At 41.2% G+C, this 13,759-nt stretch overlaps 1 protein-coding gene across 4 annotated transcripts in view; it reads right to left on the reverse strand.

The window, feature by feature from the left end:
• TGFBR3 (transforming growth factor beta receptor 3) overlaps window positions 1-13,759 on the reverse strand; it is a 197,851-nt gene that overhangs the window by 9,041 nt on the left and 175,051 nt on the right. For 3 of the 4 annotated variants that reach the window (XM_059138271.1, XM_059138274.1, XM_059138272.1), the window contains 2 exons: window positions 7,633-7,674; window positions 5,310-5,417 (listed from right to left, as the gene is read on the reverse strand). In XM_059138271.1, coding sequence (XP_058994254.1) covers window positions 5,310-5,417; window positions 7,633-7,674 — 150 coding nt within the window. The remainder of the gene's footprint in view (window positions 1-5,309; window positions 5,418-7,632; window positions 7,675-13,759) is intronic. The other variant, XM_059138273.1, reaches the window with a different exon arrangement.

Raw genomic sequence — 13,759 nt, forward strand, 5'->3', positions numbered from 1 at the left:
AATGGTGGCATCAGATACCCCAAAAGAGAGAGTAAACAAGGTGCCGCAAGCACTGGGGTTGGCTGACTTCCGTCTAAGTAGCAGTGAGATTTCCGTAAATCCCCTTCTTTACTCTGTCTGGTGGGACCCTACCCTTCCTCAGCGGGGAGGAATACAGGAAGTTTACTCTCCAGAAGATAAAACTGAGAGTCTGATCAACACCAGGACAGCGGAGAGCAGAGAACCCAGCTGAAAGAGGATTAAATGAATGTCATGGACATTGAATGCTGTGACTCCCTGAACACGGACAGCCAGATCTATACCCTCCAAGAGGAAAACCTAAGGAGCTCAAGAAGAAAGATCTAAAGATGTGTTATCAGGAGTTCTTTGATAAAAGGCCTAGCCAGATCACCCTAAGGGAAGTTCACAATCAATATATCCCATCCACAAGCTCCGGAATTACTCATTCTTAAATAATCCTATGTTAGTATTCTCAAGATAAGATATTATACCTATGAGATAAAAATAGGGTATATGCTTTTATATGCTTTATATGCTTTTAATTCATAGGAAAAATGTTTTGGAATTTAAAAATTTGAATACAGTATTTAAAAATTCAGTAGGAAACTAAAAGATAAAGGTGAAGGGATCTTTTGGAAATTAAGGGAAAAAAGTAGAAAACAGAAAAAGAAAAATTAGGGGATCATTCAAAAGATTTTTTTTTTTTTTTTTTTTTGAGAAAAAGGGGGTGTGGTGGGCAGAGGGATAGGGAGATAATTTCAGGCAGACTCCTGCTGAGTGCAAAGCCTGATGAGGGGCTTGTCTGCATGACCTTGAGATCATGACTTGAGCCAAAATCAAGAGCAGGATGCTTAACTGACTGAGCTACCCAGGTGCCCTAAGAGGTTTAATTCCAAATAGATTTCTAGAATGTGGGAGAACACAGAAAATAGGAGAAAACAAATAATTCTAAAAATCTTAATGCTCAAGGACATGGGTTTCTGGACGAAAGGATTCAGTTAATGCCTGGCATAAGATATGAAAATACACCTAAATCAAGGACTGTTGCAAAACTTCTTCCAGAAAAAAAACAAACCAAACTAAACAATAACATAAAAAATCAGGCCAGGAATCTGAATGGCTTTGAGTTTCCCAAAAGCAATCTTCAGAGGTAAAGGTCAATGAGGAGTGCTTCTACAGTACTGAAGGAAAATTATTTATGACCTAAAATCCTATACTCTGTCAAACTACCTACCATGTGTTTGTATAAACTGAGGATATTTTCAGATAAGCAAGGTATGGCAAACATTTACTTCTTATGTGCCTCTTCCACAATGGAGGAGGAAGACATGGGAGAGATGACACAGGCCATTCAAAACTCCAAAGTGTAGGGAACACCCAGAACGGTGGTGAAAGAATTTAAGACGGCAGTGTCGAAACAGAGAGGATGACGGGTTCAGACAGGAACAGCTAAGAAGGCTCCAGGAAAGATTGAGTGAAGGAAAGGAAATCAGTAGAAGATCTATTACCTGAATGTGTTAAGAGATTGAGTCCACTGGCTGAGAGTCAACAGATGAATTAGTGAGAAGCATACAGAAAACTAAGCTAATGTGTGTGGGGGGGAAAATAATCATTAATTCTAGGGAAAATTAAAGGTCAGGCAGGAATGGGGTGCCTGGATGTCTCAGTTAAGCGTCCAAGTCTTCGTTTTGGCTCAGGTCGTGGTCTCAGGGTTGTAAGACTGAGCCCCACACTGGGATTCCCCCCTCCCTCTGCACACAGCCCTCCATGCCCCCACTCGCATGTTCCCTCAAAAAAAAAAAAAAAATCATGCAGAAGGAACAATAATATTACATAGCTAAACTGTGCTTAGCATTTAGGTAGTCATAGTAATGTAAGGAGTAAATACTGATCAACCCCAAATTTCAGCGTGATTCTGTCAGGAGAACGGTGGCGACAGGGGAGCAATCAGGGGCATGAATGTATAACTGGGGCAGAGTGATGAAAAAGAACTAAATTCTCCATTGTAGGAGGTAGACAGAAAAGGCCTATAATTGGTAAGTTAAGAACTAGTGATATTATACTATTATTTTGATATATGCATTAATGTCCAAAATAATCAGCTAAGAGTCAAAAATGGTGCTCTGAGGAGCAAGAAAAGGGAGTGAGGCAGGAGGGGGCTCATGTTCTTCACAGCATGAACAGCAGTTCTTATAGACTTTAGCCTTTAAAGTATATGCAGGTACTACTGTGATAAGATTAGAAAATTTTACGAAAAAATAAAAGTAAATTCTTTTGCCCCGGCCTCAAAAAAGTCTTCACGGACCACAGGTTTGGGACTCTTGAGCCAGGAGGGCTCTCAGGAGCATCAAGATTCTATGGCTCCTTTCTAGCAACCATTTCCATTCCAACGGCTCCTTGAGAACGTAGCTTCAGAAATGGAGTTTTCCAAACAGGGTTAATATAGCCTTAAGGGTGCATCCCTCACGATGCCCAAAGCTACGATATGAAGTAGGGACTCAGCTTTCTTATACTCACACACATTGCAGGTACATAAGTAGATATCCCCAATTCAAACACGTGACTTGGTTTTGTGCTCTGTGCTCAGATGGAACAGAAAGCGTAATCAAAGAGAATCTGTCTAAATTAAGGGTTGTGTTTGACACAGAGGCAGATGCTGCTTGAACCCCCAAATTATGCCATATAAGGTCTGCGTTCCACAGCTTAGATTACTGTAGAAATTGAATGTACTGAGTCTGTGTTTGTATACACGTTTCTCTCCACTGGCTACTGCATTATGATTTCTCTTCATCTAGACTTGCTGCTTCACTGATCCAGGTATGAAACCAGAGAAGTTCTGGACAGGATAGTGCCACTGGGTTCTGAAGTGAGCCTTTTTCACACTTACGTGATGTTGGTTTCCCGTAGGAGAAGTCTTTAAAATGAACCAGAGGCTATGGCTATTAGTAAAAATTCATTCTGAAGCTGTATCACGTGTGATGCTAGCAGGGTTAGAGCCCAAACGACAGTGTCTATAAACCTTTTAACTTCCAAATCAGTGTAATTTATATTGCTGGAAACCGTAACAGGAAGGGTTTTGGGTTTTGTTTTTCTTTCATCTATTTCCAAGCCTATTTCTCTATTAATGAAATGTAAAAACTCCTCCCCTTCAGTCTCTGGTTTGTGGGGGGAGGGAGCAGGAACAATAAACCTGGGAATGTAATGAGCAAAGCAATAAAGGGCGTAAAACCACACTTTGCTTTTTATCAGGTTTGTGAGCTTGGCTCAGCACAGGAGTTGGGGATTATCAGTGTGAGTTCAGTGGGGTGTGTGCCAAGAGTGAGGGCCATGCGGTAGCTGGACCTGGCCTCCTGGCCTGAGATGAACTCTCAGGGTTTGAGGGTGTAGTTCGATGGCCAAGGCGAGTCAGGGCTCAGTGGGCACATTAAGCCCATATAAAATCCTCAGGGCTATAGAGTCTTTTTGGTGTAATTCCAAGTTCATTCCCAACATACAGCAGAAGCGGCAAACAGTCCTAGAACCTCCCAGCAACGCAGGAGATTGGGAAAGATTGTGAGAAACAGCTAGTCTGAGATCTGAAAGTGTCCGTATTCCCGTGACAAATTATTTACTCTAAAATGCTACTCTGCAGAACGCTTTCTCTTCTGGTGCTTGTATGAGCCATTCCCAAGGAAGAATATTCCTAAACCGATTCACAGACATTTGTATATCCTCAGAATCATTACATTTACGATTAAGAGTCTTATTTTTCTCTCTCTCACATGAAACAGACCTCCTCAAATGTCACTGACTAGGAACAAGAGTCTGAGAATTCAAAGCCCCACTATTAGACTCTCCTCAACTTTCGCTGTGGATTGTGTGACTTCCCCAAGCTAGGCACAAAGGATTTTTCCTCCTGTCATAATCGAAAATGACTCATCTGGAGGATGCTGTATTTGAAGTGAAAATTCTGGTAAGGATTAAGATACATCTTCTCAAAATGCCACAAAATGCCCTTCTGTGCTTCTCCTTCCTTTAAAGCAGTCTTCTTTTCAGCTTGTCTTCTTGAATGGTCCAAGGTAAGGCCAAAGATGAGGGCGTTATTGGTTCAGTGGAAAATTAATGAAATTCTTTTTTTTTTTTTTTTAAGATTTTATTTATTTATTTGACAGAAAGAGACACAGCGAGAGAAAATAAGCGGGGTTGGGGGGGGGGGAGGGAGAAGCAAGCTTCCCACAGAGCAGAGAGCCTGATGCAGGGCTCGATCCCAGGATCCTGGGATCATTGCCTGAGCAGAAGGCAAGACACTTGACTACTGAGCCATCCAGGCGCCCCCAAATTAATGAAATTCTAAACAGAAAGGCCATGGCCTCTGATTGATCAATCAAGCACAATTTGCCTGGGTTCACAGTGTAAATAGCAAGGATCCAAGGACATAGAAGCCCAACTAGCTCACTAGACATACCCCCAAATGCATGTCTTTCTTTGCTCTATCCATCTGCAAGGAAACTAAGAAAGAAGCAACATAAGGGCAGTCTATTTGTTTTTTCCCCACTGCACTAGACTCCCCTTGCTACGCCTGCCTTCTGTACTGGGGTCAGAATAGGCTCTCTGTTCAGGCCAGGTTTCCAACCTTGGGATTGAGGAGAAGGGGCAAGGGAAGGGGTGAGGGGTGGGGGGACACATCAGAATTTTGGGGAAAGAGGAACACAGCTTGAAAACAAATGCTTTGTTTCACCATTTTTATTTTTTTTGCAATTCATGAAAATTTGTTTTTAAAATTTAAATAACTTCATAGAAGACAGACATGAGAATTTTATGCGTATCAAAGAGGACATGGCATGGGTTTTAAAAGGGTCAAGAAATTCTAGTTGAAGTCATGGAGACTGGGGACTCTGGTGGATAGGGCTCAACCTCTTGGCAAATATAGTAATAAAATCTTAGCTTCCTTTCTCATTTCCTGCCCATTCATATGTCTGTACTGAAGTCTTGAGCTTTGAGGGAAGGGTTTATATTTCCAGTATGTCTACATCAATTTTCTTTAATTAAACCCTAACCACAAAATAGCTTTATTAGTAGCTAACCTTCACCAACATCTCAAGGGCAATTAGCATAGTTTAAACATTCCTTTTCTAAAGGTGCTTAAGGCAAATTATATTTTTGCAAAACCCAACTGATGCCAAAATATGTCCAAGTGCAAACTGTGGGAATGACCTTTCTCTCCTTTGTTATTATTCCATCCACCCACCCATGCAATGAAACACTGAAACGTCTGCTGTGTGGCAGACACAGGGGATGCATGCGGACTAATACTCGACAGTCACACTCACCTGTGTGAGAATAAATGTACCACAAGGCCCCCGTCAGGAGCGCTCCGATCACAAACGCTGCAAACGCAATGCCCATCACGGTGAGGGTGTCCAAACCATGGAAAACTGCTACAAGGAAGGGAAGCCAATACATGCTTTCAGTGAGTCTGCACCAGATGTTGTAACTTTGTATTTGTTTTACAAGCACTGTCAGGGAGGCTGGGCACAGACTAAGAAAAGGAGGCCAAAATGAGAATCCCAACCAAATGCAATGTATCTGAAACTTGCACATTTTTTTTTTCTTTCAAAATGATCAGACTTCCAAGAGAGCTGCAGTTTGCAGGTTACATCCTCAATCTGAAGATGCTCTGGAAACTGAAGTGAGCTCCCATTATCAAACTGTGGCATAATGTTTCTTATTCATCAAACACTTGGAACAATGAGACAAGGAAAACACAGAATACATTTCAAATACATTTTCATGGACACTTACAGGTATGAGAGATAATAGGAAGATGGGGGTGGACAAAAAGGAAACGTAAGGTAAGGAAGGATCAACTATTCCTACAGATTCTAATATTTCACTGGTCCCTTCAGATCAAACCCTCCATCTTAACAATTCTGTATTGAATCATTTAAAACAACCCACTTTTTAACACTTTCCCAACCATGATCTTTCTATGAGGGGGACGGAAATACTTCTCGATGTGGAGTGATGTCAGTTTTATGGGCAGCAAAACATATAAATAGAACCAATTGTTCCTCCACTTGGCAAAGATGTTTATATTTGAAATTAATTCCAGGCCACAGAAATAGAACATTTCCTTTCCTTTAAGAGAACTACGTTCTGTGAATCACTTATAAGAAGTTAAAATCAGCTTCCAAGAGGTGGGGTTTTCAGCAGAATAAAATTTCTAAGGTGTCTATTTTTTAAATATAAATTTAAGGTATAGGATCTCCCCACTATCTCAAACCCATTTCTATGCTCCTCTTGAGTCCGAAGTGACTCTGGCTGATCTCTATGTAAATTAAATCTCTTTGCCGTTCATCTTACTTCAGTGTAAAAGACCTAGTTATATAGACAAATGTGACACACATACCCGCCCCTGCTCCGAACAGCCCCACAATATGTAAGTGCTCAGGAAAAGTATGCCATGCTATTGAAGATTCTGGAATTTTGGAATTTCCAAGTCCTGGTGGCTACTTTTCTAGCCATATGCCCTTTGGTGTGTTAACTTCTGGAATTGGACCTAGCACTACTTCACCTGCTGAAGGCAGGGAGTGAACAAAAGGAGTTTGTAAAAGGTTTGGGGACCTGAGGAAGGAATATGAACTGGAAAGAACTCTGGAGGTTAAGATGAACCAAACCATCCACTCGATTTAATTTAGTCTGTAGGTATGCCTTTTTATGCTTACAGATGCAAAACTGGGGCATGATTGAAAGTTTTTAGTAAAACTCCTCTGAAATTCTAAAAATGGAGATGTCATTTATGAAAATCAGGGTGGGTCGCTTCCCATCTGTCTCTTTGTAGGTTCACGATACTCTTCTGTGATACTGCTGAACTAAGGCACTTATTTAAAACACTGTAGTGCTTTGCATAAAGAAACTCACCAGACTGTTATGTGTATATGATGAGGTCAGCCATGGAGACTAATTCTAGAGAGCTGTAGGGAAGAATTCTCCTCACAAGGCAACAACATCATCTAGAAGAGCTCTGGGTGCAAAGCCAGAAAGCCCAGGTTCTAGTCCTGCCTGAATGCCAGTTATAACCACGGGCAAGTCACCTTAATATTTTTTGGTCAGAATTTCCTTCTGCATAGAGTGACAAAATTGGCCCAGATAAATCCCAACGCACCATTTTATAGTAGTTGTTCTCTTTTCTTTATTTCTTACAAGTCTCCCCTCCTCGCCTTTCCTTACACACGCCCCTTGGACTAGAGATTGTCTCAAAGACACAGCAACTATCTTCCTTTAGCAAGTAACGACTGTCGATGACATGGAAAACACTCCCAGAGATGTGAGTTAATGCTTTTAGATCATAACTGATAAGTATGCAAATAATGAACTCTCTCCAAAGCTAAGTAAGTTACTACCTTCCCATTAAGGCCACATATGCCAGTGGGTCAACAAATTCCTATTTAAAAGTGGCAGGCAGAAAAAAAAGAAAGAAGAAGAAAGGACAGAGGAAAGGAAAAAGTATGAGATTACGAAAAAGGAGGAGACAGGGATTGAGAGCAGAGGTCTTCTTATCAAAACTCAAAGTTTGCCAAATGCTCCATAACCAATTCATTTTTATAAAAAGCCCAGGAGGCTTCCTTTCGAAATAGATGGATAAAGACTTACGTGGAGAAACTGGACTCGGTTCCTTAATGCTTGGACCTGTTTCTGGAAAAAAAAAAAAAAACACACACACACACACACAATGAAAAACTTGATGTATTCCATAGAGAAACCAAGTTTTAAGCAAAAGTTCATCACAATCTCAGCAAGGACTGACATGTTCCTATTTGTTAATACTCAGTGAAAGTGTTGTCAGTTATCCTCTTTAGATGTCAAAACTTTAACATGGCTCCTCAGAAATGTTAAACATTGCATTTTGTTAACAATTAATTGTACAGCCTCTCCAATTTGAAGAAAACTCGAAGGCAAACTTAAGGAATTTGAGTCTGACAGTGTGTGTGTGTGTGTGTGTGTATACACCTTTTTATTTATTTACAAGAGGATTCAATACCTTTAAATACCATATTTCTCCAGTACATTCATGATATTTTTCCACTTCCAAAAATCTTTTAATGTGCACAAGTTTTGTGGGGGCGCCTGGGTGGCTCAGTCGGTTAAGCATCCCACTCTTGTTTGGCTCAGGTCATCTCGGGGTTGTGAGATTGAGCCCCAGATCAGGCTCCACGCTCAGCTCAGCAGAGTCTGCTTGGTTTCTCTCTCTGCCCCCCTACCCCTCGCTCACTCAAATAAATAAATAAATAAATTAAATCTTTGAAAAAGTGTACATAAGTTTTGTAAAAGTATCCTTATTCTTCTTTCCTTAATGCCATTACCCTATAGTTTAGCTCTTTTTTAAAAAAAAAAAAAAAAATAAGAACTTATTTATTTGAGTGAGGGAGAGAATGCACACATGCACTGGGGGAAGGGCTGAGAGGATGGGGAAGGAACAAGCAGCCTCCCTGCCTAGTGGAGCTTGACGGGCAATCTTGGGATCATGACCTGAGCCAAAACCAAGAGCTGGGTGCACCTGAGCTACCCAGGTGCCCCTCAGCCTCTTTCATCAAACATCTACATTATTATAGAGCTTCCCTAAATGGTCTCCTTGTTTCCACCCACTGCCCCTGCTCCTGCCCTAAATATTTCCTCCTCCATATTTTCCCTCAGAGTGAATTTTCCAGAGCTCAGAGTTGATTACGTTATTGTCCTGATTAAATTGCTCCATGACTTCCTGTACTCATAGGGGAAAAAAATCCAAACTCCAGTCTGGTACACAAAAGTTCTGCTTTCCTTCTCTACCAGCATATCGCTAGCCTCCTTTCCTAAGGGCCCTTCACCCACACTGGGCTCCTCATACTTATTTAAGCTTCCCAAATTCTCCATGCTGCTGTAGGTCGTCACACTTTGCAAGCCATCCCCTGAAATACCCTCCTCCCCCAGACCTGCTTATTGGTATTTTCACTGGGAGGCCTTCTCTGACTCTTTCAGTGCCACAACCTCCACCCCAGCAGGGCCGGTCTCTACCCCTGTGGCTTACTCCACCCCTCGGTTGTCCTACACAAAACTCCATCACATCCTAATTCTCTAGATTCTTCTCTGCCCTGAGGGCAGGGTATAGTTCTTACTCATCTGGACATCCCAGGGCTCAGCCTAGCAAGGAATAGGCCTGCCAGAAATGTTCCGTGAAGGATGACTAGAATGTTGACGTACTTCTTGACAATGGAGACAACCGAGGGAGCTGGGAATAAGGCTATACACAACAGTGCTTGTATACTCTGACATTTTCTATAATGCTTTCATGTTCAAATCTCATTAGAAGTTCACACTACCCTGTGAGAGAGGCAGAAAAAGAATTCTTATCACTATTTTACAAAGGAGCATCCTGAGACTCTGCTATCATGTGACTTGCCCAAGGTCACAGCTGGAAAGCATCAGCGCAGGGGCTGAGCCCAAATTCCCGATTCTGCTTCGTAGGCTACATGACTGGGGAGTGTCACTCTGTGCTTAGCAGGGGAGCACTGATTAAGAAGCTTCTTGTGACTCACGGTGAGAACAGCACAGACCAGGGGATGGTGTATCATGGCCCAATACTTATTTTTGCATGCCTTATGAATTAAGAGTACATTCTGTATTTCTAAGTGACTGGAAAAAAAAATTAAAGAATAATATTTTATGACATATGAAAGGTATGTGGAAGTCAGACCTATTCCATAAATCAAGTTTTCTTTGAACATAACTATGTGCATCATTTGTATACTGTCCATGCCCGCAATGCTACAGGAGCAGCAGGGGTCATCAGGGCACAGCCTGTGTGAGAGACAGACCCGAAACACTCCCCAGCTGGCCCTTCCCAGAAAAAGGGTGCTGTGTCCTGGGACAGACTCTGACCCTGCCCTTTAGAGCGGCAAGTGATGAGTGTTCTGCACGTACCTTTCCACCTTCATTTTCATTCAGTGAGAAGAACACATACCTTGCGTCAGAATCCACAGTGGAGCAAAAGACATTGTGAAAAATTGACCAAACCAGCAGCGTTTGAGGTCATGTTTACAAAAATAAAGAAGCTACGTAGGATTGTAAATTCTCGGGATTAACCCTAGGGGAAGCAAAGGCACCACAATGGAATGGTGCCCCCCAGAGTTGTGCAATGTGCTGGTGCCAGGGTGAGGATATGTTCAGGTTTTAAAGAGAATTACTAAAATTAAAATAAAAGTGAAAGCTTTTAAGGAAATCTTTTTTTTTTTTTTTTAAGAAAATATAATTCAGGATGCAGAGTAATTACCAACTACAAAGTAACACAAGAGACTGTCTCCTAGGAGTCTCATCCCATCAGCCTATTGGCAGAGATAAAATAATGAAGGTGATGCCTTCCATTTACACATGTGTGTAGTGTTTTACAACTGACACAAAGCCTTCTCTTAGATTTTCTCATTTCAACCTCCCAAGAATCCTATGAAGTAGGGGTATCTCACCACAAAACTCTACTTCCAAGAAGCAGTGGTTGGATTCACTGAACTAAGTCCACAGGCATTTAAAGGTCTCTATAGTCTTCATCATATGAGAAATATACACACTTCTGGGAAGAGTTCCATCCAGTCAATCGCCCATGGCTGAACTCTGTCGCTCAGAATCCCTAAGTGGTTTTAAATAATGACTCTCCCCTGAGGAGACCTCACATGTGAGAATGTGGGTTTTAGAGCAAGGGCTGTGTGATGGATGGCATTGTTTTAAAATTCTTAATGGATTTAGGCTATGATCTAATCCCTCTCCCCCACCCCAAATAGGGGCCTTCTCTCAGAGCTAAATAGAAACAGTTGTTGCTTATTTCCCCTGGGTGAAGTTTCTCCATAAACAATAACAAGTACAAGCTGCAGCACTGAGGTTATAGGATTTTATCTTTTTTTTTTGTTCCAAAAATCCCCAATAACCCGTGTATGACTACGGAGTCTGATCTCTACCAGAACCCTAAAACAGAGTTGACGCGCTGAAAGGAAAACAGGGGAACACAGCAATATTTACTTTTGGTTTAAGGGTACAATTTTAAGAAAGGAACCCTTGCTATTGCTGCAAAGATAATGCTAACAATAGAGATTTATTTGCAGAAAGAACAAACTATAATCAACATTCTGAATTAAGTATCTTCATTTACTCTGGAGCAAAATTCTGTCTGCCTCTAGAACCAAATTTCTCTCCTCAGATGGCTGGGCATGGTTTTCATAAATGGGATATTTTGGGGGTTATGCATGAGTAATGGACCACAGCCTTTAGCCTCCAGCTTTCAATTCAGTTCTCCTAAACATGGTAGATCGAGCAGGCCCACAGGGAAACAAGGTGTTTACTCAGTACCCACATTTATTGGTGTTTGGCAAAGAGAGAGGGAGATCAAGAGGCTAGAGACTCAGGAGGCCTCCGTGCAGATCTCTTTTAACATACAGTTTTTACTAACTTCATTGTAATCAAACCCCTTCTCTGGGTTCTTTCAATATTTATGGCATTCATTCTAATAATTGTCTGGTCACTCCTCTACACCCTTTCACTTGATTGGTAGTGCTTACCTAGGGTGATTTTTGACCCCTGGTACTCCACCAGGACATTTGGAAATGTCTGGAGACATTTTGCGTAGTGGAGGGGTTTGCTATAGGCACCTAGTGAGTAGAAGCCAAGGATGCTATTCCAAAATCCTACAAGGCACAGGACAGCCCTCTACAATAGTTACCCAGCTCAAAAGCATCAATAGAGTCAAGGTTGTGAACCTCTGCATGACACTGTGAAGGTCTTACAGACAGGGTAATGTGTTTACCATATGCCTAGCCTATGGTAGGTACCAATAAACATTTTTTGGAATAACCGTAATTGTCATGTGTATCCCAATACTGCGTACATCTCCCCAAAACCAATCTTCATGCTGCTTTTAGGGTAGTCTTCCTAAATGATCTGATCATTGGTTCCTTACCCAAGAGCTTTTTTTTCTTTTTTAAGATTTTTTTTCCTTCTTAGTAATCTCCATACCTAACACGGACTTTGAACCCACAACCCCAAGATCAAGAGTTACATGCTCCCCCAAATGACCAGGCGAGGAGCCCCAATCTCTTAGTGTTTCTTCACTTTCAGAGGTGCCATACTGGAATATTTATGGATGAGATGACATGTCTGGATTTCCTTCAAAACAATCCAGGGACAGAAAGAGAGAAAACAAGTCTAGCCATAAATGGGTAGTTGTTGAAACCAAGAGAAGGATTCATGGGATTCATTCTACAATTCTATTCTATTTTTGTATATATTATATATATATATATATATATATATATATATATATATATATATATATATATATTTTCCAAAGTAAAAAGTCCCTACGGTATCCCTCTCCCTTGGGTAAGGACTTAATGACTTAGTCTGTCCATTAAGCATTTCTACCATCTTTTTACTCAGCTTCTCCTCATCTCTACCTCAGCCTGAGGACAAAAAATCTGGCTGGGTGCATTAGAGTATTTTTGTTCTGGAAAAATCAAATGTGTTCCAAAAAGGAACGCCTCTCTTGGATTAACTTCCAATTGACGTTCACAACTTTCCCTTTCATTCCTCTTCCACCCCCACTCCCCCCAAAAAACCTAGCTTGGCTGAGAGGTTAAGAGGAAGGAAAGGAAATTAATATTTACTGAGTGCCCACGATATGCCAGGTGCTGTCCTGAGCACACTTCTTTTTAAAAAGTTATGTAGTGGAAATTCAGTATTTTGGACATTTAACTTGCTAAGAATTACATGTCATATGTAAATCACTCATTTTTTCACCATTCTCAAAAAACTACCACTGACGTGGTATAGCCGTTTTTATTGTGTAAGCCCTAGTGTTCTCAAAGGCCACAAAACTGCTCACGGCATCCAAAGCAAACAGCACTAACATGCCTATACTTCAAACTATTTCAGAAAATATGGTAGGATGGCACTACCTCAACTATTTTAATTGTTTTGCCATAAACCATAATACACATAAAGTATGCATGTTTTCTGGGCTTTTTTTGTGAGTTACAATTCAAAGTCACAGAACTTCTGAATTTTAATACTCCCTTAAACAGCTTACATTTTCACCAACATCTTACCCTTTGGAGAACAGACATGTTTCCTAAAAGTCTTCATCTTCTTTTCAGTTCATAATCAATTAGAGTATTTGGGTGTGAACTTGAATGCCAATGCGATATGTACGGCATGAACAGGAGGAGGCGGTGGGAAAAGGGTGTGGAGAGATGCCTATGTTGCTGGCAGTTTAATAAAAACTAGAATCAACCTCCACCTAGCACAAGGCAAAGGGTTTAGGAAGGCACAAACTAGATTCAGAGTGCCTGGATTTGAACCCCAGATCCACCATTTATTTATATGTGGTATGACCTTAGTCAAGTTACTTAATCTTGCTTTATACTTGGCTCACAGAAGGGCTATGAGGATTCAATACAAGTATCCCCACAAAGGATTTAGCACAGGGCTTTGTACTAAGTAAATGCTCAATAAATGTTAGATAATCACGGTTGTTATCTCTATGACTATCATCACCACCAGCACCACCATGTTGGAAGTTTTAGCAGCAAAAGAATTTAACCCAGTGCTGGTTCCCAAAGGACTGAGACGGCGGATATGTGCTGCAGAAGCACAGGCAAGTTCCATTAAAAATGGTGGCCCAGAGGAGGGACCCAGAATTAGTTAGTCTTGAGAGCCTATTCTCTCTGTCTACAGAAGGAAGAAATGTGTCCTGAAATGTGTC

Source organism: Mustela lutreola, chromosome 10 (genome assembly GCF_030435805.1).
Source record: "Mustela lutreola isolate mMusLut2 chromosome 10, mMusLut2.pri, whole genome shotgun sequence".
Lineage (NCBI taxonomy): Eukaryota > Metazoa > Chordata > Mammalia > Carnivora > Mustelidae > Mustela > Mustela lutreola.